Source organism: Piliocolobus tephrosceles, chromosome 15, assembly GCF_002776525.5.
Source record: "Piliocolobus tephrosceles isolate RC106 chromosome 15, ASM277652v3, whole genome shotgun sequence".
NCBI classification, from domain to species: Eukaryota; Metazoa; Chordata; class Mammalia; order Primates; family Cercopithecidae; genus Piliocolobus; species Piliocolobus tephrosceles.
In genome coordinates this window covers 65,702,924-65,726,327 of record NC_045448.1, presented here as the reverse complement: position 1 = coordinate 65,726,327, position 23,404 = coordinate 65,702,924, and the positions used below count along the sequence as shown (strand labels likewise).

General features: G+C 43.1%; 1 protein-coding gene across 1 annotated transcript in view; it reads left to right on the top strand.

Moving 5' to 3' along the window:
• The window catches only part of RAB1A (RAB1A, member RAS oncogene family), a 47,642-nt gene that overhangs the window by 5,647 nt on the left and 18,591 nt on the right, over nt 1-23,404 (top strand). Inside the window, exon 2 of the mRNA XM_023224096.1 lies at nt 22,325-22,397. Within this exon, the coding sequence (XP_023079864.1) occupies nt 22,325-22,397 (73 nt within the window). The remainder of the gene's footprint in view (nt 1-22,324; nt 22,398-23,404) is intronic.

Sequence of the window (23,404 nt, the reverse complement as noted above, 5' to 3'; positions counted from 1 at the left end):
TAGCTTTTTTGTATTTTTTAGTAGAGACGGGGTTTCACCGTGTTAGCCAGGATGGTCTCGAACTCCTGACCTGGTGATCCGCCCGTCTTGGCCTCCCAAAGTGCTGGGATTACAGGCTTGAGCCACCACGCCCGGCCAGAATATGATTTTTTAGTGTCTATAGAATATCAACATCTGTAATTCTTCGGTAATTTAAGTTTTCAGTAGTTGTATAGAACCTTTAAAAATATATATATTGAGAATTTTGTGTGAATGAGATGATGAGATGATCTTGTAGGATCATTTAAAGATAAGAACAGAGGCCCGGCACAGTGGCTCATGCCTATAATCACAGCACTTTGGGAGGCCCAGGCAGTGGATCACCTGACGTCAGGAGTTTGAGACCTGCCTGGCCAACATGGCAAAATCTGAAGTCAAGAGTTTGAGACCAACCTGGCCAACATGGCAAAACCCCATCTCTACTAAACATAGAAAAATTCGCTGGGTGTGGTTGTGCCTTCGTGTAGTCCCAGCTGCTTGGGAAGCTGAGGCAGGAGAATCTCTTGAACCCTGGAGGCAGAGGTTGCAGTGAGCTGAGATCGCGCCACTGCACTCTAGCCTGGGCAACAAAGCGAGACTCTGTCTCAAAATAAAATAAAATAAATGAAGATAAGAACTGAAATTTCACGTTAAAAATTTTTTTGTGGTGACTGGGCCTCCTATGTTGTGCAGGCTGGTTTCAAACTCCTGGCCTCAAGCAATCCTTCCGAAGCACTGGGTGGGTCACCATGCCCAGCCTGAAATTTTGCATTTAAAAATTTCCCCCTTTCGTGGCCGGGCGCAGTGGCTCACGCCTGTAATCCCAGCACTTTGGGAGGCCGAGACGGGTGGATCATGAGGTCAGGAGATCGAGACCATCCTGGCTAACATGGTGAAACCCTGTCTCTACTAAAAATACAAAAAAAAAAAAAAATAGACGGGTGTAGTGGTGGGCACCTGTAGTCCCAGCTACTTGGGAGGCTGAGGCAGGAGAATGGCATGAACCCGGGAGGCGGAGCTTGCAGTGAGCTGAGGTCGTGCCACTGCACTCCAGCCTGGGCAACTGAGCAAGACTCCGTCTCAAAAAAAAAAAAGAAGAAGAAAAAAATGTCCCCCTTTCGGCTGGGTGAGGTGGCTCACACCTGTAATAGCACTTCGGCAGGCTGAGGCAGGCGGATCACTTGAGGTCAGTTCTAGCTAGACCAGCCTGGCCAACGTGGTGAAACCCTGCCTCTACTAAAAACACCAAATTAAGCTAGGCACGGTGGTGTGCGCTTGTAGTACCAAGCTACTCAGGAGGCTGAGACAAGAGAATCGCTTGAATCCGGTAGGAGGAGGTTGCCGTGAGCCGAGATTGGCCACTGCACTCCAGCCTGGGTGACAGAGTGAGATTCTGTCTCAAAAAATAAATAAATAAATAAATAAATAAATAAACATTTCCCGTTTTCATCAAATTAAGGGATGTTGGACAGTTTTTAACCATCAAATATTTTTTTAATTCTATTTTTTCACGTTGTCTTAAAGATGGAAGTGCTTCAAAATCAAATCTTCCCTTGCCAGTTCTCTACTTGGCTTCTTTTTTTTTCTTTTTGAGACAGAGTCTCGCTTTGTCGCTGGAGTGTGTTGGCACAATCTCATTCACTGCAACCTCTGCCCTCCAGGTTTAAGTGATTCTTCTGCCTCAGTCTCCTGAATAGCTGGGAGTACAGGTGCGTGCCACCACACCTGGCTAATTTTTGTAGTTTTAGTAGAGACGGGGTTTCACTATGTTGGCCAGGGCGGTCTCAAACTCCTGACCTCGTGATCCGCCCACCTCAGCCAAGTGCTGGGATTACTGGCGTGAGCCACGCGCCCGGCTGCTACTTGGCTTTTAAAGGGAATTTTGCTTTCTGAGTATTTTTATTTCTCGGATATCTTGGTCTTTTTAATTCTGGAAGCAATCTTAATAATTTACGTATGTGCTAACCTCCTGCTGTATTCACATTCCATAGCAATCTGTTGGCTGTGTGTTGTGTATGTGTGTGTGTGTTCTCTCCTGGGTAGTTTGACTATATCTATGTGATGGTTTCACTGTTTGTAGTTGCAATAGTTAAGTTTTATTTTGGATAGTAAAGAATAACTTTCTTTTTTTTTTTTTTTTTGAGACAGAGTCTTGTTCTGTCGCCCAGGCTGGAGTGCTGTGGCACGGTCTCGGCTCATTGCAAGCTCTGCCTCTTGGGTTTACACCATTCTCCTGCCTCAGCTTCCCGATTAGCTGGGACTAGGACTACAGGTGCCCGCCGCCATGCCTAGAGACGGGGTTTCACCGTGTTAGCTAGGATGGTCTTGATCTCCTGGCCTCATGATCCTCCTGCCTCGGCCTCCCAAAGTGCTGAGATTACAGGCGTGAGCCACCGCGCCCGGCCAGAATAGCTTTCTTTTGTGGCAAGCTATATACTTTCCTAATATATGAACATGTTTAGGGTAAAATAAAATGCTTTTTAAGGTTTTGAGATTTAAAAAAATTTGCCAATCAACTTTGAGTGTCTGTTTTTTTTTTTTTTTTGAGACCGAGTCTCAGTCTGTCATCCAGGCTGGAGTGCAGTGGCCGGATCTCAGCTCACTGCAAGCTCCGCCTCCCGGGTTGATGCCATTCTCCTGCCTCAGCCTCCTGAGTAGCTGGAACTATAGGTGCCTGCCACTGCGCCCTGCTAATGTTTTGTATTTTTAGTAGAGACAGGGTTTCACTGTGTTAGCCAGAATGGTCTCGATCTCCTAACCTCGTGATCCGCCCGCCTCGGCCTTCCAAAGTGCTGGGATTACAGGCGTGAGCCACCGCGCCTGGCCCGAGTGTCTGTTTTTTGAGACACAGGGTCTGACTCTGTCACCCAGGCTACAGTGCAGTGGTGCGTATAGCTTACTACAGCCTCCACCTCCTAGCCGGGTTTCAGCGATCCTCCCACCTCAGCCTCCTGAGTAGCTGAGACTACAAGCGCATGCCACCACACCTGGCTAATTTTTTTTTTTTTTTTTGTATTTTTTGTAGAGACGGGATTTCAATATGTTGCCCCAGGCTGGTCTCAAATTCCTGGTCTCAAGAGATCCACCTGCCTCAGCTGCCCAAAATGCTGGATTATAGGCATGAGCCCCATGCTTGGCTGAGTGTCTTAAGATGAAGAAAAACTGAAAATGGGTGTAGTGTGTTAGTACATGAGGTATTTTAAATGTGTAGCTTACCAGCTTTTTTTTTTTTGAGACAGTCTTGCTGTGTCACCCAGGCTGGAGTGCAGTGGCACGATCTTGGCTCACTGCAACCTCTACCTCCCAGGTTCAAGCATTTCTCCTGCCTCAGCCTCCTGAGTAGCCGGGACTACAGGCGCCCACCACCGTGGCCAGCTAATTTTTGTATTAGTAGAGATGAGGTTTTACCATGTTGGCCAGGCTGGTCTCCAACTCCTGACCTCAGGTGATCCGCCTGCCTTGGTCTCCGAAAGTTCTAGGATTACAGGCGTGAACCACTACGCTCAGCTGCCTATCAGCTTTTTACCACTTTGTCGGCACTACATTTTGGAATTTTCCTTTGAGAATTAGGCAAAGTGCCCAGACTCCCCCTTCCCTTTAGAGGGAGAGGGGAGCAATTAGACTATTCCTTTGTTTCCCTATAGAAGGTGGAGCTGAGATTACTGCTTTGATATCTGGAATATAATTTAGGGAAGAAAATTTAGGTCTTGGCCTTTCTTTGGAACCACCCTGGGAGTGTTGCAGATTATAAGTAGGGTAATAGTGGAATGATATTCAGGGGGAAAATGGTCCTGAGGAGCCAGAGAACTGTTGTTAGTTTATTGACTGACTGAAACATGTGAGAAATAGGGTACGGAAGAAGTAGGAAATAAAGTTTTCCTTCGTCCTTTTGTGACGGGTTGGCTCAGCTGACTGGAACACCCTCTACTGCTTTATTAAATCCAAGGTTGTGATAGGTTCCAGTGAAGTTTACTGTGTTCTATGCTTGTAGATTTCCTAATTAGGACAAGTAGTGTTACATATGCATGCCTTTATTCACAAGAGGAATCATTCTTTGGAAACATCACTTTTTAATAATACTGGGTACTATTTAGCACTTACTGTCAGTGCCAGCCACTTGGCTATTGTTTTTTTTTTCTTAGACAGGGTCTATCTCTTTCTCCCAGACTGGAGTGTGGTAGCACAGTCATGGCTCACTGCAGTCTCAACCTCCTGGACTCTAGTGATCCTCCTTTCTCAGCCTCCTGAGTAGCTGGCACCATGCCTGTCTAATTTTTTTTTTAAGCGATAATATGTCACTATGTTGCCTATGCTGGTCTCGAACACCTGGACTCAATTGATCCTCCCACCTGAGCCTCTCAAAGTGTTGGGATTACAGGTGTGACGCGCCTTACTCCGCCATCTATGGTCTTTACATAGGGCATTTTGTACAGTCTGCACCTCGAACTAGTGATCTTCAACATTGAAACTCAATGAATTATATAATTCATGTTTTCCAAGAACAATGATGAATTTAATTTCTCTGAATGTATTTCCTTTGTATAACAATAGGACTTAAGTGAAATTACTCTTTGTCCTTTCTACTCTGTATATAGATATTTTCTAGTATCTTGATTTGGGACAGTTACATTTAAACCATTTATGGTCGTGTAGCCATACCCACATTACATTTAATGCATCTGCCCTTTGTGTCTGTATACTCATAACATTTTGCATAAAGTTATAGGCGGTTCATACCAAGTCTGTTCATGAACCTCAGATTAAGAATACTTGATTTAGAAGATTGAAAACAGAAAAGAGAATGTTAACTGTCATTATCAGTATTAAAATGTGAAAATGTGAGAGTGACAAAGCTTAGCTTTAAATCTGGTATCCCAAACTAATTTGATTTTTTTTTTTTTTTTTTTTTTTGAGACAAGGTCTTGCTTTGTCACCCAGGCTGGAGTGCAGTGGCGCAATCTTGGCTCACGGCAACCTCCACCTCCCAGGTTCAAGCGATTCTCCTGCCTCAGCCTCTGAAGTAGCTGGGATTACAGGCTGCGCCACCACGCCCAGCTAATTTTTGTATTTATAGTAAAGACGGAGTTTCACCTTGTTGGCCAGGCTGGTCTCAAACTCCTAACCTCGTGATCCTTCCACCTCGGCCTCCCAAAGTTCTGGGATTACAGGTGTGAGCCACTGTTCCCGGCCTAATTTGAGTTTTAAAATGTGGAGTTTAAGATGTTAGGCTTGGCCGGGTGCGGTGGCTTAAGCCTGTAATTCCAGCACTTTGGGAGGCCGAGACGGGCGGATCACGAGGTCAGGAGATTGAGACCATCCTGGCTAACACGGTGAAACACCGTCTCTACTAAAAAAATACAAAAAAACTAGCTGGGCATGGTGGCGGGCGCCTGTAGTCCCAGCTACTACTCAGGAGGCTGAGGCAGGAGAATGTCGTAAACCTGGGAGGCGGAGCTTGCAGTGAGCTGAGAGATCCGGCCACTGCACTCTAGCCTGGACGACAGAGCGAGACTCCGTCTCAAAAAAAAAAAAAAAAAAAAAAGATGTTAGTCTTAAAGTGGGTTAGATGAAATTTATAAAAATAGTCAAATAGCTACATTTATAAAAGGCCATTTGAAACAATTTTGTGAAATATATAATGTGGATAATTATGTAGTGCTTTATGTGTAGATTGGTGGTTAGCATCTATCCTGATAAAGAGCAGTTGGATTCATTACTTACTAAAGCTAGTGAAATCTGAACTCCAAATTAGGCATTTTCACCAGGCTCTTTTGAGCTGAGCTAACTTATTCTCCTTTTTATTTTTATTTTTTAATTAACTAATTTTTTTTTTTTTTTTTAAAGAGACAGGCTCTCCCCATGTTACCCAGGCTTGTCTCGGCTCAAGCAGTCCTCTTACCTTAGCCTCCCAAAGTGCTGGGATTAGAGTTGTGAGCCACTGCGCCAGGCTGACCTTATTCTCTACTAACACAAGTGTTCTAATTTAATTTAAGCAGTGAATCACACTTTTCTTTGTATTTGGTCAGGTTCTGGGTGCTAGTTTATATATGATTTGATTCATTCTGATAGGTTTTTTTGTTTTTGTTTTTGTTTTTTTTAAGACAGAATCTAGCTCTGTCACCCAGGCTGGAGTGCAGTGGGGCTCGATTTCGGGTCATTGTAACCTCTGCCTCCCAAGTTCAAGCGATTCTCCTGCCTCAGCCTCCTGAGTAGCTGGGATTACAGGCGCTTACCACCATGTCCGGCTAATTTTGTGTATTTTTAGTAGAGATGGGGTTTCGCCATGTTGACCACACTGGTCTCTAACTCCTGACCTCAGGTGATCTGCCTGCCTCGGCCTCCCAAAGTGCTGGGATTATAGGTGTGAGCCACCACACTAGGCCTCAAGAACTTTTTATTTTTGAGACAGGGTTGTGAGATCACGGCTTACTGCAACCTCGACTTCCCGGGCTCTGGTGATCCTCCCATCTCAGCCTCTGCAGTAACTAGGACTACAGGCATATGCCCATACCTGGCAGTTTTTGTGTTTTTTTTTTTTCTTTTTGTAGAGACTGAGTTTCACATGTTGATCAGGCTGGTTTTGAATTCCTGAGCTCAAGCAATCTTCCCTCTTTGACCTCCCAACGTGCTGGGATTACAGGCATGAGCCACTGTACCTGGCCTTTTCTACATTAAAAACTTGTTATTAAAAAACAAACCCAGGCCGGGCGCAGTGGCTCAAGCCTGTAATCCCAGCACTCTGAGAGGCCGAGGCGGGCGGATCACGAGGTCAGGAGATCGAGACCATCCTGGCCAATATGGTGAAACCCTGTCTCTACTGAAAATACAAAAAATTAGCCGGGCGTGGTGGCGGGCACCTGTAGTCCCAGCTGCTTGGGAGGCTGAGGCAGGAGAGTGGCATGAACCCGGGAGGCAGAGCTTGCAGTGAGCCGAGATCGTGCCACTGCACTCTAGCCTGGGCGATAGAGCGAGACTCCGTCTCAAAAATCGTGGTTGTGTGTACATATATACAAACGTACACACATGGAGAATTCTTGGAGAAAGGCTTGGTAAAGAAAAATAGCCCTTTTGGCTGGGCGGGGGGCTCACGCCAGTAGTCCTAGCACTTTGGGAGGCCGAGGCTCAGGAGTTCGATCGCCTGAGCGCAGGAGTTTGAGACCATCCTGAGAAACACGGTGAAACCCTGTCTGCTAAAATACAAAACATCAGCCGGGTGTGGCGGCATGTACCTGTAGTCCCAGCTGCTTGGGAGGCTGAGGCAGGAGAATTGCTTGAACCCTGAAGGCAGGGGTTGCACTCCAGCCTAGGCGACAGAGCAAAAAACTGTCTCCAAAAAAAAAAACAAAAAAGGAAAATAGCCCTTTTTTATCTTCAGAGTATACTAAGAGTTGAGTTTTTTTTTTTTTTCTGTTTTTTAAAACTTATATTGTTGCTTGTTTTAAATTACAAAACATGGACTGTGGCCGGGCCTGTAATCCCAGCACTTTGGGAGGCCAAGGCGGGCGGATCACGAAGTCAGGAGATCGAGACCATCCTGGCTAACACGGTGAAACCCTGTCTCTACTAAAAAATATAAAAAATTAGCCAGGCCTGGTGGCAGGCGCCTGTAGTCCCAGCTACTCGGGAGGCTGAGGCAGGAGAATGGCGAGAACCTGGGAGGCGGAGCTTGCAGTGAGCCGAGATCGCACCACTGCACTCCAGCCTGGGCGACAGAGCAAGACTCCGTCTCCACAAAAAAAAAAAAAACAAAACGTGGACTCTGCTCCAGGGGCTTACAAATTAATTAAGAAAATGACTCATGTTCAAACAAACATAATCAATATAATGATTAATACAAGTTAAATATTGTGATATGTTTACGAAATAGCATGGCAAAATAGTGCGAAAGATTTGGGGAAGGGGCCTATAATTTCTTTTAACAGAAAGTTTTAGTTATGTTGATTCAACTGGAGAGGAACAGAGCTCCCAAAGGACTCCAGAACACTAGATGTTTGAGTGGGGTCAGCAGAACTGAGTTCCCATCAGCCAGAAAGTTTATGTGTGTACATTATTTCCCTTAACCATCACAATAATCCTGTGAAGAAAATGTCCTAGTTTTACAAACAAGGAAACAGAGGTAGAGAAGAGTTAAATGACTTGCCCAATTGCATTCAAAGTAAGCAACTGAATTGGAATTTTAACTCAAAGGCTTGGAAGTCACAGTACAAGTAGGCTCTTTCTGCTTTACTACGTGTGGTTACTTCTAAGAATTTAACATTTTAGACTGGTTGTGGTGGCTCACTCCTGTAATCTTAGCACTTTCAGAGGCTGAGGTGGGTAAATCGCTTGAGCTCAGGAGTTTGAGACCAACCTGAGCAACATGGTAAAACCTCGTCTCTACCAAAAATAAAAAAAAAAAACTAGCTGGGCATGGTGGCATGCGCCTATGGTCCCAGCTACTTGGGAGGCTGAAATAGGAGGATCGCTTGAGCCTGGGAGGTGGAGGTTGCAGTGAGCCGAGATTGCACCACTGCGCTCTAGCCTAGGTGACAGAGTGACAGTCTATCTAAAAAAAGAAAAAAAAAAAAAATTAAAAATTTTAGTCTAGTAACTAGACACTAACATTTTGTGGTCATTTACTTTAAGAATTCATGATTGGAGGCCTGGTGTGGTGAGTCATGTCTGTAATCCTAGCACTTTGGGAGGCTGAGGCAGGAGGATTGCTTGAGGCCAGGAGTTCAAATCAGCCTGGGCAACCTAGTAAGATCCCCTCTCTACAAAAAATTAACAAATGAGCTAGGTGTGGTGGTGTGCACCTGTAGTCCCAGCCACTTGGGAGTCTGAGGTGGGAGGATTGCCTGAGGCCAGGATTTTGAGACCTGGGCAACATATGAAGACCCTGTCTCAAAAAATCTAAAAAACTAAAAAAATAGCCAGGTGTGGTCAGTGTGCTTGTGGTCCCAGCTACTCAAGAGGCCGAGGCAAGAGGGTTGCTGGAGCCCAGAAGTTGGAGGCTGCTGTGGGCTGTGATTGCACCACTGCACTTCAGCCTGGGTGACATAGCAAAACTGTGTCTTTGTGGTGGTGGTGGGTGGGGGTGGGGGAAGGATTTAAGAAGGGTTTGTGAGGTATGTATTATTTATAAATGGGCTTTTAACTTTACCCTTCACATCTTGGGTTGAAATTAATTGTATTAATTCACAGTTTTTCTGTCTTGTTGTATATTTAAACTTGGAGCCTTAGAAGTCATGGATGTCTTTCTATGAAAAGCACATGAAGCAGAGAGCTGCCTTCTCTTGCAGTAGAGGGCACACTTGCTTCAGAGCATGTTACTGTTTGATGCATTACTAGGCTTTGGGAGTTGTGACTTGTATGATCATAGTACTTACAACTGTTAGTTGGCAATTTTTAAACTTTAACTTTAGATTATATATGTAAACTCCTGTGTTCCTTTGTCACCGATAATCTGAACAGAAGCTTTGGATAAATAGCTTCAAAGTTTTTGTCTGAACCTCTGAAATTTGTATTGTTACCTCATGGTTTTGGTAGGAGGAAGGAGAAATAACCATCGCCGCTTACTGTGCTTCTGTATGTACCAGAGAGTATGTGCTAGATGTTTCAGAAACGTGATTTATAATCCTGACAAGAAGCCTAATTGGATGGTAGTGGGTGCTAATTGAACCTTATAGATGAGGAAATTGAGGCTTATGGTGGTAAGTGAGTAACTTGCACCAAGATCCTATAGCTAGTATGCAGTAGAGCCTGAATTTAAGTACAGGTCTTCCAGGTTCAAACCCATGCAGACTTTGAGAGGTAAGGAGGTAGGAACATTGAACACACCCTTCTTGGTGTGTTTTTCAGCAAATACTTGTTGTATGCAGATTAAAGACTGTCTACCCTTTTGTCGTCTTGTGTCACTTGCTGCTTCCTTTGGCACTTCCAAAATTTCTTTCAGAATTTCAGCTTTGAATTTTTATTTTTATTTTATTTATTTATTTTTTTGAGACGGAGTCTCGCTCTCTTGCCCAGGCTGGAGTGCAGTGGCATGATATCGGCTCACTGCAACCTCGCCTCACAGGTTCAAGCAGTTCTCCCTGCCTCAGCCTCCTTAGTAGCTGGGACTAGAGGCGCCCACTACCACGCCCGACTAATTTTTGTGTTTTTAGCAGAGATGGGGTTTTACCATGTTGGCCATACTGGTTTCGAGCTCTTGGCCTCAAGTGATCCACCCACTTTGGCCTCCCAAAATGCTGGGATTACAGGCGTGACTCACTGCACCTGGCCAGCTTTGAATTTTTAGAATACTGTTCTAAACATAACTATTGGAACCTGGAAAATTAATCTATTGTCTCTAAATATCAAATAAAAACATGTAATTTTAGTGGTTGATTATGGGAACAATTTTTTTTTAAGATGGTTCATCTGAATGGAAACCTTTTTTTGTTTTTGAGGTGGAGTCTCGCTCTGTCGCCCAGGCTGGAGTGCAGTGGCTGGATCTCAGCTCACTGCAAGCTCCGCCTCCCGGGTTCACGCCATTCTCCTGCCTCAGCCTCCCGAGCAGCTGGGACTACAGGCGCCCGCCAACACGCCCGGCTAATTTTTTGTATTTTAGTAGAGACGGGGTTTCACCGTGTTAGCCAGGATGGTCTCGATCTCCTGACCTTGTGATCCGCCCGTCTCGGCCTCCCAAAGTGCTGGGATTACAGGCTTGAGCCACTGCGCCCGGCCTAATTTTTTTTTAATTATAAAAGTAATATGTGCTCACTGTAAAATTCACAGTACAGAAGCATATGAACTAACTAAAAGTTCTTAACTCTTGTCTCCAGCAAGGAGTAAGTGTTTCAACCTGAAGGTCGGTTTTGAATTGTGTTCTGTGGAGTGTACTTAAAGTGAGTGAAGAAGAAACATATATGTCAAACATGATCATTGCAGCTGAAGTTTTTATTATTTCATACCCCAAGGTTATTAAAATAGTATGTAGTTTAGTTGTCTTGATAGTTTTCCCTTAAACTTTATTTGGCCAGTGTATCAGGATTTTGTTTTAAATTTGATATGTGAGCTTAGTTTTATGCTGTTTTCAAAGAAGACATTTAGAAGAAGATAAAATAACGTTCCTGTCTTAGTCTGTTTTCTGCTGCTATAACAGAATAGCACAGACTGGGTGTAAACAGTAGAAGTTTATTTGGTCTGTGGTTCTGGAGGCTGGGAACTTCAAGAGCATGGTTCTGGCCTTTGTGCTGTGTTATCATATGGTGGAAGGTAGAAAGGCAAGTGAGTATGTCAAGACAGAGAGCACTAAGGGGCTTGAACTCACTTTTATAAGAGTGACTCAGGAGAAAGCTAACCCACTTTTGAGAGAATGCAGTAATCCATTCATGAGGGCAGAGCCCTTGTGACCTAATCACCTCTCATTAGGCTCTGTATCCTTACACTGTTGTATTGGGGATTAAGTGTCTAACACAGGAACTTCGGAGGATACATTCAAACCATAAGAATTCCTGTCATGTAAATGAATCCATTCTAGATGAAAGAGAATAAATTTAGTTTCCATTGAACTTTTTAGAATAGGCCTTTTCTAAGGTACTTACAGCTAATATTATAAAGTTTGTATTTCTGTTTGTATAAATTTGTATTTGTATTTCTGTTTGTACAAATACAACTATACACTATAGTTCTCTGCTGTTAGACTTTTTTTCCTTAGCATGTTTCCGAAGGGTGGAATGTTGAAAGTTGGGTTAATGTCAAACAGCTTTCTTTTGTAAAGTGTTCATTGACATGTGAACCTTGTCTGAGAATCTAGATTTTATTTCATGAAGGAGGAAAACAGTATATTCTCATTTAACCCAAAATTTAACTTCATGTACTTGTGGCTGTATTGGGAGTATGCCATTGCTGTCTGTTTACAACCTTGACCTACTCTACCTGCTTAGAAGTAATTTGTGTTATGATCGGTGTGCTGTGCTGACATATGCTAAACACATTTGTAAGGGTGTTAAGTCATTGACTAAAACTCTTTTCTTCTCCTTTCAAATAACATTTTTTTTTCCTGGTTATACAAGCTTATTGCAGGTTGTTAAAAAGGTATAAAGAAGAAACCATCAATCCATATCTTGCAGTTTAGACTTCTTGCTCCAGCCTCTGAGTGCTGAGATGAGCTAGCCATGCCTAGCTCCTCTAAAGATTTTTTAAAAAACAAAAATGAGGTTATACTTAAAAAAAAAATTCCGTAATCCTTTCACATAACAGTGTTATTTTGGAGGTTTTAGAATTTCCAGTAGCATGTTAGATTCGGAAACAAGCTGATTCATCCTCTACTTTGTACTTTAGGCAAGAAAAGAATTTTACCTAAATAGAATTTTGAACCGAAAATCTGTTTTTCTAACTTTTTATTTAAAAAATATTGTTCCATGCTTTCACAATAGTGACTTTTAATTTTTATATTTGTTATTTAGAGATAGGGTCTCACTCTGTTGCCTAGGCTAGAGCAAGTGCAGTGGTTCTCTCCTAGCTCACTGCAACCTGGAATTCCTGGACTCAAGTTACCCTCCTCTGTCAGCCTCCTAAGTAGCTGGGGCTACAGGTGTGCACCACTGCAGCAGGCTTTTTTTTTTTTAAAGGTGTAGGAAATGGTAGTGCTTGCATACAAAAATGGCATAGGTACATACATCAGACATCAAGACTATGTTCAGATCATAAATGTACATATATGTACTGGTGCCATTTTTGCACGCAAACAAATAATGGAAATAGAACTCTAAACTGAAATTTGAAACAAGGGTTCTGGGGTGGGCCCTCTTACTGATTTGTAATTGAATATATAGTTCAATTTTTTCCCATCTGTTAAGCAAAAGACGATTCTAATGTTAGCAAAAACTCACATATCCTGTCATTGATCATTTTTTCCTTAATTTTTTTTAAGAGATGGAGCTTCTCATTTTGTTGCCTCGGCTGGTCTCGAACTCTTGGGCTCAAATGATCCTCCAACCTCAGCCTCCCTAAGTGCTGGAATTAACAGACCCAAGCTACCGTGCCTGCGCCTGTCATCAGTCATTTAACTTCATGCAAACTGAGTAGAATAAAACTCATCCTTACTGTACCTTATTGCTTTTGTTTTATTGTTGGAATCTCCAATATTGCAAAAGTAGACCAAAAGTTGACTTATAGGAAAAACTGATAGCAAAAATAATTTTTCTCCTGTTGCTGTATTTGATGCCCACCATCTAGTTGTTAAAGCCTACTGTTAATTTCTCTCCGCCTACTTCTTTCTCTCCAGGCTTATTCTATGCCATTCTTGCCTTAACTGTTTCTAGCTTTCTCATAGAGTGAACTTTTTAAATTAAAATATAATATCTGCTCATAGTATTATAAAATTCAAGCAGTTCAGCAAATTTCACTGATAATAGAAATACTCAAAAGCAGCTTTATTTTACAAACCCAGCCCAATTTGTGATTAGATTTAACTTGAGAAAACATGAAATGTCTCTCATATTGTTTAAAAATGTCATAAATTGCTGGGCGTGGTGGCTCATGCCTATAATCCCAGCATTCTGGGAGGCTGAGGCAGGTGGATCACTTGAGGTCAGGAGTTTGAGACCAGCCAGCCAACATGGTGAAACATCTCTACTGAAATACAAAAATTAGCTGGGCGTGGTGGCACACACCTGTAATCCCAGCTATTTGGGAGACTGAGGCAGGAGAATCGCTTGAACCCAGGAGGTGAAGGTTGCAATGTGCTGAGATCATGCCATTGCACTCCAGCCTAGGCAACAGAGCAAGACTCTTTCTCAAAAAAAAAAAAAAAGACCGGGCATGGTGGCTCATGCCTGTAATCCCAGCACTTTGGGAGGCTGAGGTGGGTGGATCACCTGAGGTCGGAGTTTGAGACCAGCCTGACCAACATGGAGAAACCCTGTCTCTACTAAAAATACAAAATTAGCTGGGTGTGGTGGCACATGCCTGTAATGCCAGTTACTCAGGAGGCTGAGGCAGGAGAATCGCTTGAACCCAGGGGGCGGGGGTTGCAATGAGCCGAGATCCTGCTATTGTACTCCAGCCTGGGCAACAAGAGCAAAACTCTGTCTAAAAAAAAAAAAATTGTATCTATGTCATGAGCTAGCTTTTTGAAGTGATTGTCATTTTTCGTTTTGTTTTGTTTTTTGAGATGGAGTCTCGTTCTGTTGCCCAGGCTAAAGTGCAGTGGTGCGATCTCAGCTCACTGCAACCTCTGCCTCCCAGGTTCAAGTGATTCTCCTGCCTCAGCCTCCTGAGGTAGCTGAGACTACAGATGCTTTCCACCATGCCTGGCTAATTTTGTATTTTTAGTAGAGGCAGGGTTTCACTGTGTTGGCCAGGCTGATCTCGAACTCCTTACCTCAGGTGATCCGCCTGCCTGGGCCTCCCAAAGTGCTGGGATTACAGGCCTGAGCCTCGCCCGGCCTCCTCATAATTTTTTAACCTTTATAAAAACCTTTTAAAACCTTTTCTAAAACTGTTTTTATTTTGAACTAAATTTAGATTTACTGAAATTGTGAAATCAATGTAGAGTTCTTGTATACCCTTCACTCCACTTCTCCTAATAGTAACATCTTACATACATGGTACCTTTGTCCAAATTAAGAAATAAACATTGGTACGGTGTTAACTATAGACTTAATCTGGTTTCTCTAATTTTTTCACTAATGTTCTTTTTCTATTCTAGCATCTAATTCAGTATACCATATTGTATTTAGTTCTAGGCCATGTTAGCCACCTTCAGTCTGTGACAGTTTCTCAGTCTTTCCTTCTTTTTCGTGATCTTGACACATTTGAAGAGTGCTGATAGGTATTTTGTAGAATGCCCGTCAGTTGTCTGTCAGTTTGCATTTGTCTGATGTTTTTTCTTTTTTCTTTCTTTTTTTTTTTTGAGACGGCGTCACGCTCTGTTGCCTAGGCTGGAGTGCAGTGGTATGATCTTGGCTCACTGCAGCCTCCACCTCCCAGGTTCAAGTGATTCTCCTGCCTCAGTCTCCCAAGTAGCTGAAACTACAGGCATGTGCCACCATGCCTGGCTAATTTTTTGTATTTTAGTAGAGAAGGGGTTTCACCGTGTTGCCCAGGCCGGTCTTGAACTCCTGAGCTCAGGCAATCCGCCCGTGTTGGCCTCCCAAAGCACTAGGATTACAGGTGTGAGCCACCATGCCTGGCCGATATTTTGAGGGATATACTTTGATGAGGTCATGCAGATACCCTGTTTCCCCCTAGTTTTACCCGTTAACTTAGCATTTATCTAGTAAATCTTCCTTGCAGCAATTATTTTTTCTTTTTCTTTTTTCCTTAATTTTTTTTTTTAAGAGATGGATCATACTGTGTTGCCCAAGTTGGAATGCTATAGTGAGTTCATGGCTCACTCAAACTCTTGGGCTCAAGTGATTCTTCTGCCTCAGCCTTTCAAGTAGCTGAGACTACAGGCATAGACCACCACACCCAACTGATTAAAAAGAAATATTTTTAGAGATGGGGGTCTTGCTGTGTTGCTCGGGCTGGTCTTGAACTTCTGGCCTCATGTGATCCTTTTACCTCAGCCTTACAAGTAGGTGGGAGTTACAGGTGTGAGCCACCGCACCCAGCATTGCAGCAATTATTAATGTAGTGCTACTGGTCATTTTATGTTTTTCTCATTTCTTCAGCATGTATTATTGAAGTCCTATAAGGAAAACTTGTCTCTTCTCTCCCATTTATTTATTTAATCATTTATACTGGTAATGAATTAATGGGTATTTATTTTGTGAATTATAATCTGATACATAGTTATTTACTTTGTGCCTCAAATTGTTCTGGCTTGGCCTTTTTTTTTGAGATGGAGTCTCCCTCTGCTGCCCAGGCTGGAGTGCAGTGGTGCCATCTCCGCTCACTGCAACCTCCACCTCCTGGGTTCAAGCAATTCTCCTGCCTCAGCCTCCTGAGTAGCTGGGTCTACAGGTGCCTGCCACCACGCCTGACTAATTTTTAGTAGAGACGGGGTTTCACCCTGTTAGCCAGGCTGGTCTTGATCTCCTGACTTCATGATCCGCCTGCCTCAGCCTCCCAAAGTGCTGGGATTACAGGCATGAACCACCACGCCCGGCCGGCTCCTGTATCCTTTTAACATGCCGTGCCCTCATCGTTTTTTCCACCTAGTATTTTGGCCAAAAATGTTAATCAAGGATGGCACAAATTTTCTGTAGCTGTATCTCACGATGAAAGAGGCCTGATTAAAAATGTAGAACTAAAATGTTCCCTGATCTCTTAGTACATACTTTGTAAAAGGCACAGTGCTAGATCCTTGTATACATAGATGCATAAGCCAGCTTACCTTCCACACCCACAGATAGCTATGTCAAACACAAGGGTGGACAAACACAGACTCCAAACTTCTTGAGGGTAGAAAATAATGAAGTTATAGTAGATTAGAAGTACAAAAAGCTAGAGGAAGTTCTGAATTGGAAACAGTGGATGGGATTTACTAGAATAATTTAGGAGGGTGACAATTGTAAATCTTCAAAGGTTTCTTTTTCTTCTTCTTTTTTTTTGAGATGGAGTCTTGCTCTGTCGCCCAGGCTAGAGTGGAATGACGCAATCTCGGCTCACTGCAACCTCCGCCTCCTGGGTCCAAGTGATTCTCCTGCCTCAGCCACCCAAGTAGCTAGGATTACAGCCATCTGGCACCACGCTGAGCTAATTTTTGTATTTTTTTTTTTTTTTAGTAGAGACGGGGTTTCACCATGTTGGTCAGGCTGGTCTTGAACTCCTGACCTCAGGTGATCCACCCGCCTCGGCCTCCCAAAGTGCTGGGATTACAGGTGTGAGCCACCGCACCCAGCCAAATCTTTATAGGTTTCTAAACTAGCATAATTTAGTTTTTTTCACTTAAGCCAAAATTATATTATTGTAGGATGAAAACTTGATCCAAATTCATGAGGAATGAAGAATAAATACATTTAAAGTCTTACCATTTGCTAAATTAGTCTTGGCTCTTTGTACCAAACTTTTGTCCTTGTGCTCTCTAATTTTATATTTGCATATTTTCTATCAACATTTTTACTGTGTGGTGGTTTGTAAATTATAGAGACATTTTAAAGCAAACTCAGAGCAATGAATTTTCACGAATATTCAGTGTATTTACAGTTGAGAAATAAACTACTTCTGTAGTAGGTGATTTAAAATGTCCCAATGAGGCCGGGCGCGGTGGCTCAAGCCTGTAATCCCAGCACTTTGGGAGGCCGAGACGGGCGGATCACGAGGTCAGGAGATCGAGACCATCCTGGCTAACACGGTGAAACCCCGTCTCTACTAAAAATACAAAAAAAAACTAGCCAGGCGAGGTGGCGGGCGCGTGTAGTCCCAGCTACTCGGGAGGCTGAGGCAGGAGAATGGCGTAAATTTGGGAGGCGGAGCTTGCAGTGAGCTGAGATCCGGCCACTGCACTCCAGCCTGGGCGACAGAGTGAGACTCCGTCTCAACCGAAAAAAAAAAAAAGTCCCAATGCAAGTTAACATGTCACTGATCACACTATTTCGGTGTATGTCTTTGATAAGAGGAGGTGGGGAAGTTTGTGGGTTTGATTTTATTTGCCTTTCTCATGTGACTGTTGTCATGCTAGTAAATAAATGGTTTGCGAGAGAACCAGTAGTCTTTTGTAAAGATTGTCTTATACAGAGCACTCAACTCTTCATATTATTTATAGTGGCTTTAATTTAAACCTTACATTATTAGAAACTCATAAATAATGTTTTTTTTTGTTTGTTTTTTTGAGATGGAGTTTCGCTCTTATTGTCCAGGCTGGAGTACAATGGTGTGATCTTGGCTCACTGCAACCTCCGCCTCCCGGGTTCAAACTATTCTTCTGCCTCTGCCTCCCGAGTAGCTGGGATTACAGGCATGTGCCACCATGCCTGGCTAATTTTGTATTTTTAGTAGAGATGGGATTGCACCACGTTGGCCAGGCTGGTCTGGAACTCCCAACCTCAGGTGATCCATCTGCTTCAGCCTCCCAAAGTGCTGGGATTACAGGCTCACTGAGCCACTGCACCCAGCCATAATATTTAAAAATAACAGCGTGGTATTTGTAAAACTTAAAAAGAATGTAATGGTTGAAAAAGGCAATTTAAAAAAAATTGACTATTAATTTCTTGAATCCATAATGTAACTTGTAATGCAATTAGGAAGACTTCATGTTTCTTTCTTTTTTTTTTTTTTTTTGAGATGGAGTTTTGCTCTTGTTGCCCAGGCTGGAGTGCGTGATCTCAGCGCACTACAACCTCTGCCTCCCAGGTTCAAGTGATTCTCCTGCCTCAGCCTCCCGAGTAGCTGGGATTACAGGTGCCCGCCACCACACCCAGCTGATTTTTGTATTTTTAGTAGAGGCGGGTTTCGCTGTGTTGGCCAGGCTGATCTCAAACTCCTGACCTCTGGTGATCCACTGCACCTGGGCCCGTTCATGTTTTTTAAAGCTTGATGGTTGCTCTGAAATAGAGTTGTTGAATTTTTTTTTGAAACTCCTCTTTTGCCCAGGCTGAGCTCACTGCAACCTCCACCTCCTGAGTTCAGGCAATTCTCATGGGTCAGCCTCCCGAGTAGCTGGGATTAAAGCTGCCCACCACCACGCCTGGCTAATTTTAGTATTTTTAGTAGAGACGGGGTTTCACCATGTTGGCCAGGCTGGTCTGGAACTTCTGACCTCAGGCGTGAGCCACTACGCCTGGCCTGAGTTGTTGATCTTTAAGGTGATACTTCAGACAACATCTGAGGCCCAGTACAGTCCTTTACTGTAACTGGGTCCAGTAAGGCGAATTCAGAGAATGTTTTTGAGTGTTTACTGGATGCCTGGCATGGTGCTCAGGGAGATTGGTACGTTAAGTCCAGTTGTTGTGTTGAAACTTGTTAAGGCCGGGTGCGGTGGCTCAAGCCTGTAATCCCAGCACTTTGGGAGGCCGAGACGGGCGGATCACGAGGTCAGGAGATCGAGACCATCCTGGCTAACACAGTGAAACCCTGTCTCTACTAAAAATACAAAAACTAGCTGGGCGAGGTGGCAGGCGCCTGTAGTCTCAGCTACTCGGGAGGCTGAGGCAGGAGAATGGCGTAAACCCGGGAGGCGGAGCTTGCAGTGAGCTGAGATCCGGCCACTGTACTCCAGCTGGGGCGATAGAGCAAGACTCCGCCTCAAAAAAAACCAAAAAAACAAAAAAACAGAAACTTGTTTAAAAACCTCCCTGCTAAATCCCAGCTACTCAGGAGGCTGAGGCCTGAGAATCACTTGAACCCTGGAGACAGAGGTTGCAGTGAGGGGAGATTGAGCCACTGCACTCCAGTCTGGGCGACAGAGTGAGACTCTGTAATAACAACATCCCCCCAAAAACCAACCTACTATGGTAGTATCAATGCTGTGATAGTCTTGCTGTCTTAATACATGTAAATTCTTAACATATACTCATTGTTAATGTTCGGTGTTTAGTATTCTTAAGAATATTTGGTGCTGGGCGCGGTGGCTCACGCCTGTAATCCCAGCACTTTGGGAGGCTGAGGTGGGCGGATTACCTAAGGTCAGGAGTTTGAGACCAGCCTGGCCAACATGGTGAAATTCCTGTCTTTACTAGAAATACAAAAATTAGCTGGGCGTGGTAGCACATGCCTGTAATCCCAGCTACTTCAGAGGATGATGCAGGAGAATTGCTTGAACCTGGGAGGTGGAGGCTGCAGTGACTTGAGATTGCTTCAGTGTACTCCAGCCTGGGCGACAGAGTGAGACTCTTGTCTCAAAACAAACAACAAAAGAATATTTGGGGCCGGGCACAGTGGCTCACACCTGTAATCCCAGCACTTTGGGAGGCCAAGGTGGGTAGATCACTTGAGGTCAGGAGTTGGAGACCAGCCTGACCAACATGGTGAAACCCTGTCTTTACTAAAAATGCAAACATTAGCCTGAGCAACAGAGCAAGACTCTGTCTCAAAAAAAAGAAAAAAGAATATTTGGTTTAATTAAGAAGGAACCTTATCAATAGTAGTAAAGTCAGTCAGCCAGCTGAATTGCCACGTACAAATTGATGGTATTAGGTATCATTTATTAAGGATAGTATTTTACAATAGCGATCTTTAAAAAAAATTTTTTTTTTTTTTTTTTTTGAGACGGAGTCTGGCTCTGTGGCCCAGGCTGGAGTGCTGTGGCCGGATCTCAGCTCACTGCAAGCTCCGCCTCCCGGGTTCACGCCATTCTCCTGCCTCAGCCTCCCATTAGCTGGGACTACAGGCGCCGCTACCTCGCCCGGCTAGTTTTTTGTAGTTTTTAGTAGAGACGGGGTTTCACCGTGTTAGCCAGGATGGTCTCGATCTCCTGACCTCGTGATCCGCCCGTCTCGGCCTCCCAAAGTGCTGGGATTACAGGCTTGAGCCACCGCGCCCGGCCCTCTTTTTAAAAATTTTAAAATCTCAAACTGGAAAGGATGTCTAGTTCATTCTGTGCTTCAGTCCCCTCTTCTGATTTACTTGTTTATAAGCTTTTTGTTTTCTTCTCTGACTTCTGTTTTGCTGCTGATAATTAAAGACAATAAGTATAATAATAAGTGTAATATGGTAGTTTGCTAAAACCAAAACAATGTTTTAAGTAATGCATATCATTATGTAAACCTACGTAATAGTTAAATATTCACAAAGATAATCACTTATGGAAGTTTTATATCCTCTCTTTTTGGCAGTACAATTAAAATGAAAAAAATAAAAAGTTTTATATCTTGTTTATATGTACATAATTTTAATCTAAATTGTGACGTGGTTTTCACTTCAGCATTTTTTGAAAAGTAAATCAAAAAGGGCAAGTACAAAATCACGTGTATCTTCTCCAAAAACAATATGTAAATTCTAAGGTTTTTGTCCTTTTGAAATTACTTAAAAGAATGCATAGAACTGGTCTGAGTTGGAAAGGATCTATGAGGGATTTCCTTGGAGACCATGGATGAATAATACGTTGTCTTAGTTCCATGAAGGAATCTCTGGGGATAGTTTTTGACTTAGGCCTGGCAATGTTAGAGATACATAAAGCGAGCCTTGTTTTATTGCCGGGCGCGGTGGCTCACACCTGTAATCTCAGGACTTTGGGAGACTGAGGCGGGCAGATCATGAGGTCAGGAGATTGAGACCGTCCTGGCCAACATGGTGAAATCCCGTTTCTACTAAAAATACAAAAATTAGCTGTGCATGGTGGTGCATGCCTGTATTCTCAGCTACTTGGGAGGCTGAGGTAGAGGAATCACTTGAACCAGGGAGGCAGAGGTTGCAGTGAGCCAAGATTGCGCCACTGTACTCCAGCCTGGTGACAGAGCAAGACTCCGTCTCAAAAAAAAAAAAAAAAAAAAAAAGCCTGGTTTTCATTTCAATGGTTCTGAAAAATGCTTTAATACAAGTGTAGAATGTTGGTCAAGTTTTGCACTTAAACAGCCTGTGAATTTACCACATTTCTAGTTTAAAATATAATAAGGGCTTTCAGAAGTTAAATGAACATTGTTTTGAGGGGAGAATTCAAGCTGGATGCTAGAGAAGAATCATGTAAACCCCTTCATTGAAGGAGTGCTATGAAATTATTTGATCTTGGAATTTTTTTTTTTTTTTCTCATTTTGAGACAGTTTCATTCTTATTGCCCAGGCTGGAGCTGGAGTGCAGTGGTGCAATCTCGGTTTACTGCAACCTTTGCCTCCTGGGTTCAAACAGTTCTTCTGCCTCAGCCTCCTGAGTAGCTGGGATTACAGGCACCCACCACCATGCCTGGCTAATTTTTGTATTTTTAATAGAGACAGGGTTTCACTGTGTTGGTCAGACTGGTCTTGAACTCCTGACCTCAAGTGAACTGCCTGCTTTGGCCTCCCAAAGTGTTGGGATTACAGGTGTGAGCCACTGCGCCTGGCCTGATCTTAGAATTTGAAGGAGAGACTAATATTTCATGGGTAAAAACAATGACAAGTTACCTTTCTGTAATCTAATACTGCAGAGCAGTGGGATTTATTTAGAATGTTTTAAGGATCTTGGGCAGTCCAAGAGTGCATATCACTTACTTTTCTTTTCCTTCTTTCCTTTTAAGTGGAAGTTCACTGATGTTAGAGATCATAGGTGGCATTGCCTACTTTTTACATATTCTGTCATGTTTAGTGATCTGTCAGAAGGGCTGCAGCTGTTCGCAGTTTTGGCTTAAGCCATGCATGGGCTTTATAGGAGATGTAGTTTTCACAGTGAGTTGTTATTTGTAGCTGTGTTTTTGTTGTTTATAGCTTACAATAATGCAGTGTGCTTTTTATTAACATCATTTTCTTTTTCTTTTTGCAGTGATTATTTATTCAAGTTACTTCTGATTGGCGACTCTGGGGTTGGAAAGTCTTGCCTTCTTCTTAGGTTTGCAGTAAGTTGAAATTGAAATGCCTTTACAATTAATGGTACACTTAATGCTATGTGTGTTTTCTAGGTAGACAAAAAAAATTAAAGTTTTATTCAGAATAAGTTAATTATTCCAGAATTTATATATTTAAGGACTCCAAATATACATCCCCAGTGGTATCTTGGACTGTTAAATAAAAAAATATTGTTGCTCTTAAATTCAGTGAAGTATGGTTTTAAAGTCAGAATGTCTAATATTTTTGGTCAGAGTCAAACAGTCGTTCCAATATAGGCACCAAGTTAAAGGGGTAGTTGTTGGCCTGTGTTGAAAGTGACTTGATGAAAATAAATCTTAAAGTTAAACTTTGGTAGAATAAAAAGAAAACGCAGAGCCAGGTGGTGCAGTGGCTCATGCCTGCAATCTCAGCTACTCAGGATGCTGGGGGTGGAAGGATCACTTGAGGCCAGGAGTTTGAGACCAACCTGGGCAACATAGCACAACTCTGTCTCTGAAAAAAAAAAAAAAAAAAAAAAAAAGTTAAAAAGTAGAGTCCTGGACAAACTTTGTTGGCCAGTGGCATAGTTCTAAATGTTCTAAATGCTGAAGCTGACAGATAAAGGACTTCAGACTTAGCAGAATTCACAGTGTCCTTCATAGTCTTTATCAACTACCTTTACATTTAGCATGTTTCCTGGGCAGGCGTGGTGGCTCACGCCTATAATCCCAGCACTTTGGGAGGCCGAGGTGGGCAGATCACAAGGTCAAGAGATCGAGACCATCCTGGCCAACATGGTGTGAAACCCCATCTCTACTAAAAATACAAAAAATTAGCTGGGCATGGGGGCACATGCCTATAGTCCCAGCTACTTGGGAGGCTGAGGCAGGAGAATCACTTGAACCCAGGAGGCGGAGGTTGCAGTGAGCCGAGATTGCGCCGCTGCACTCCAGCTTGGCGACAGAGCGAGACTCTCTCAAAAAAAAAAAAAAAAAAAAAAAACCATATATATATATGTGTGTGTGTATATATATAA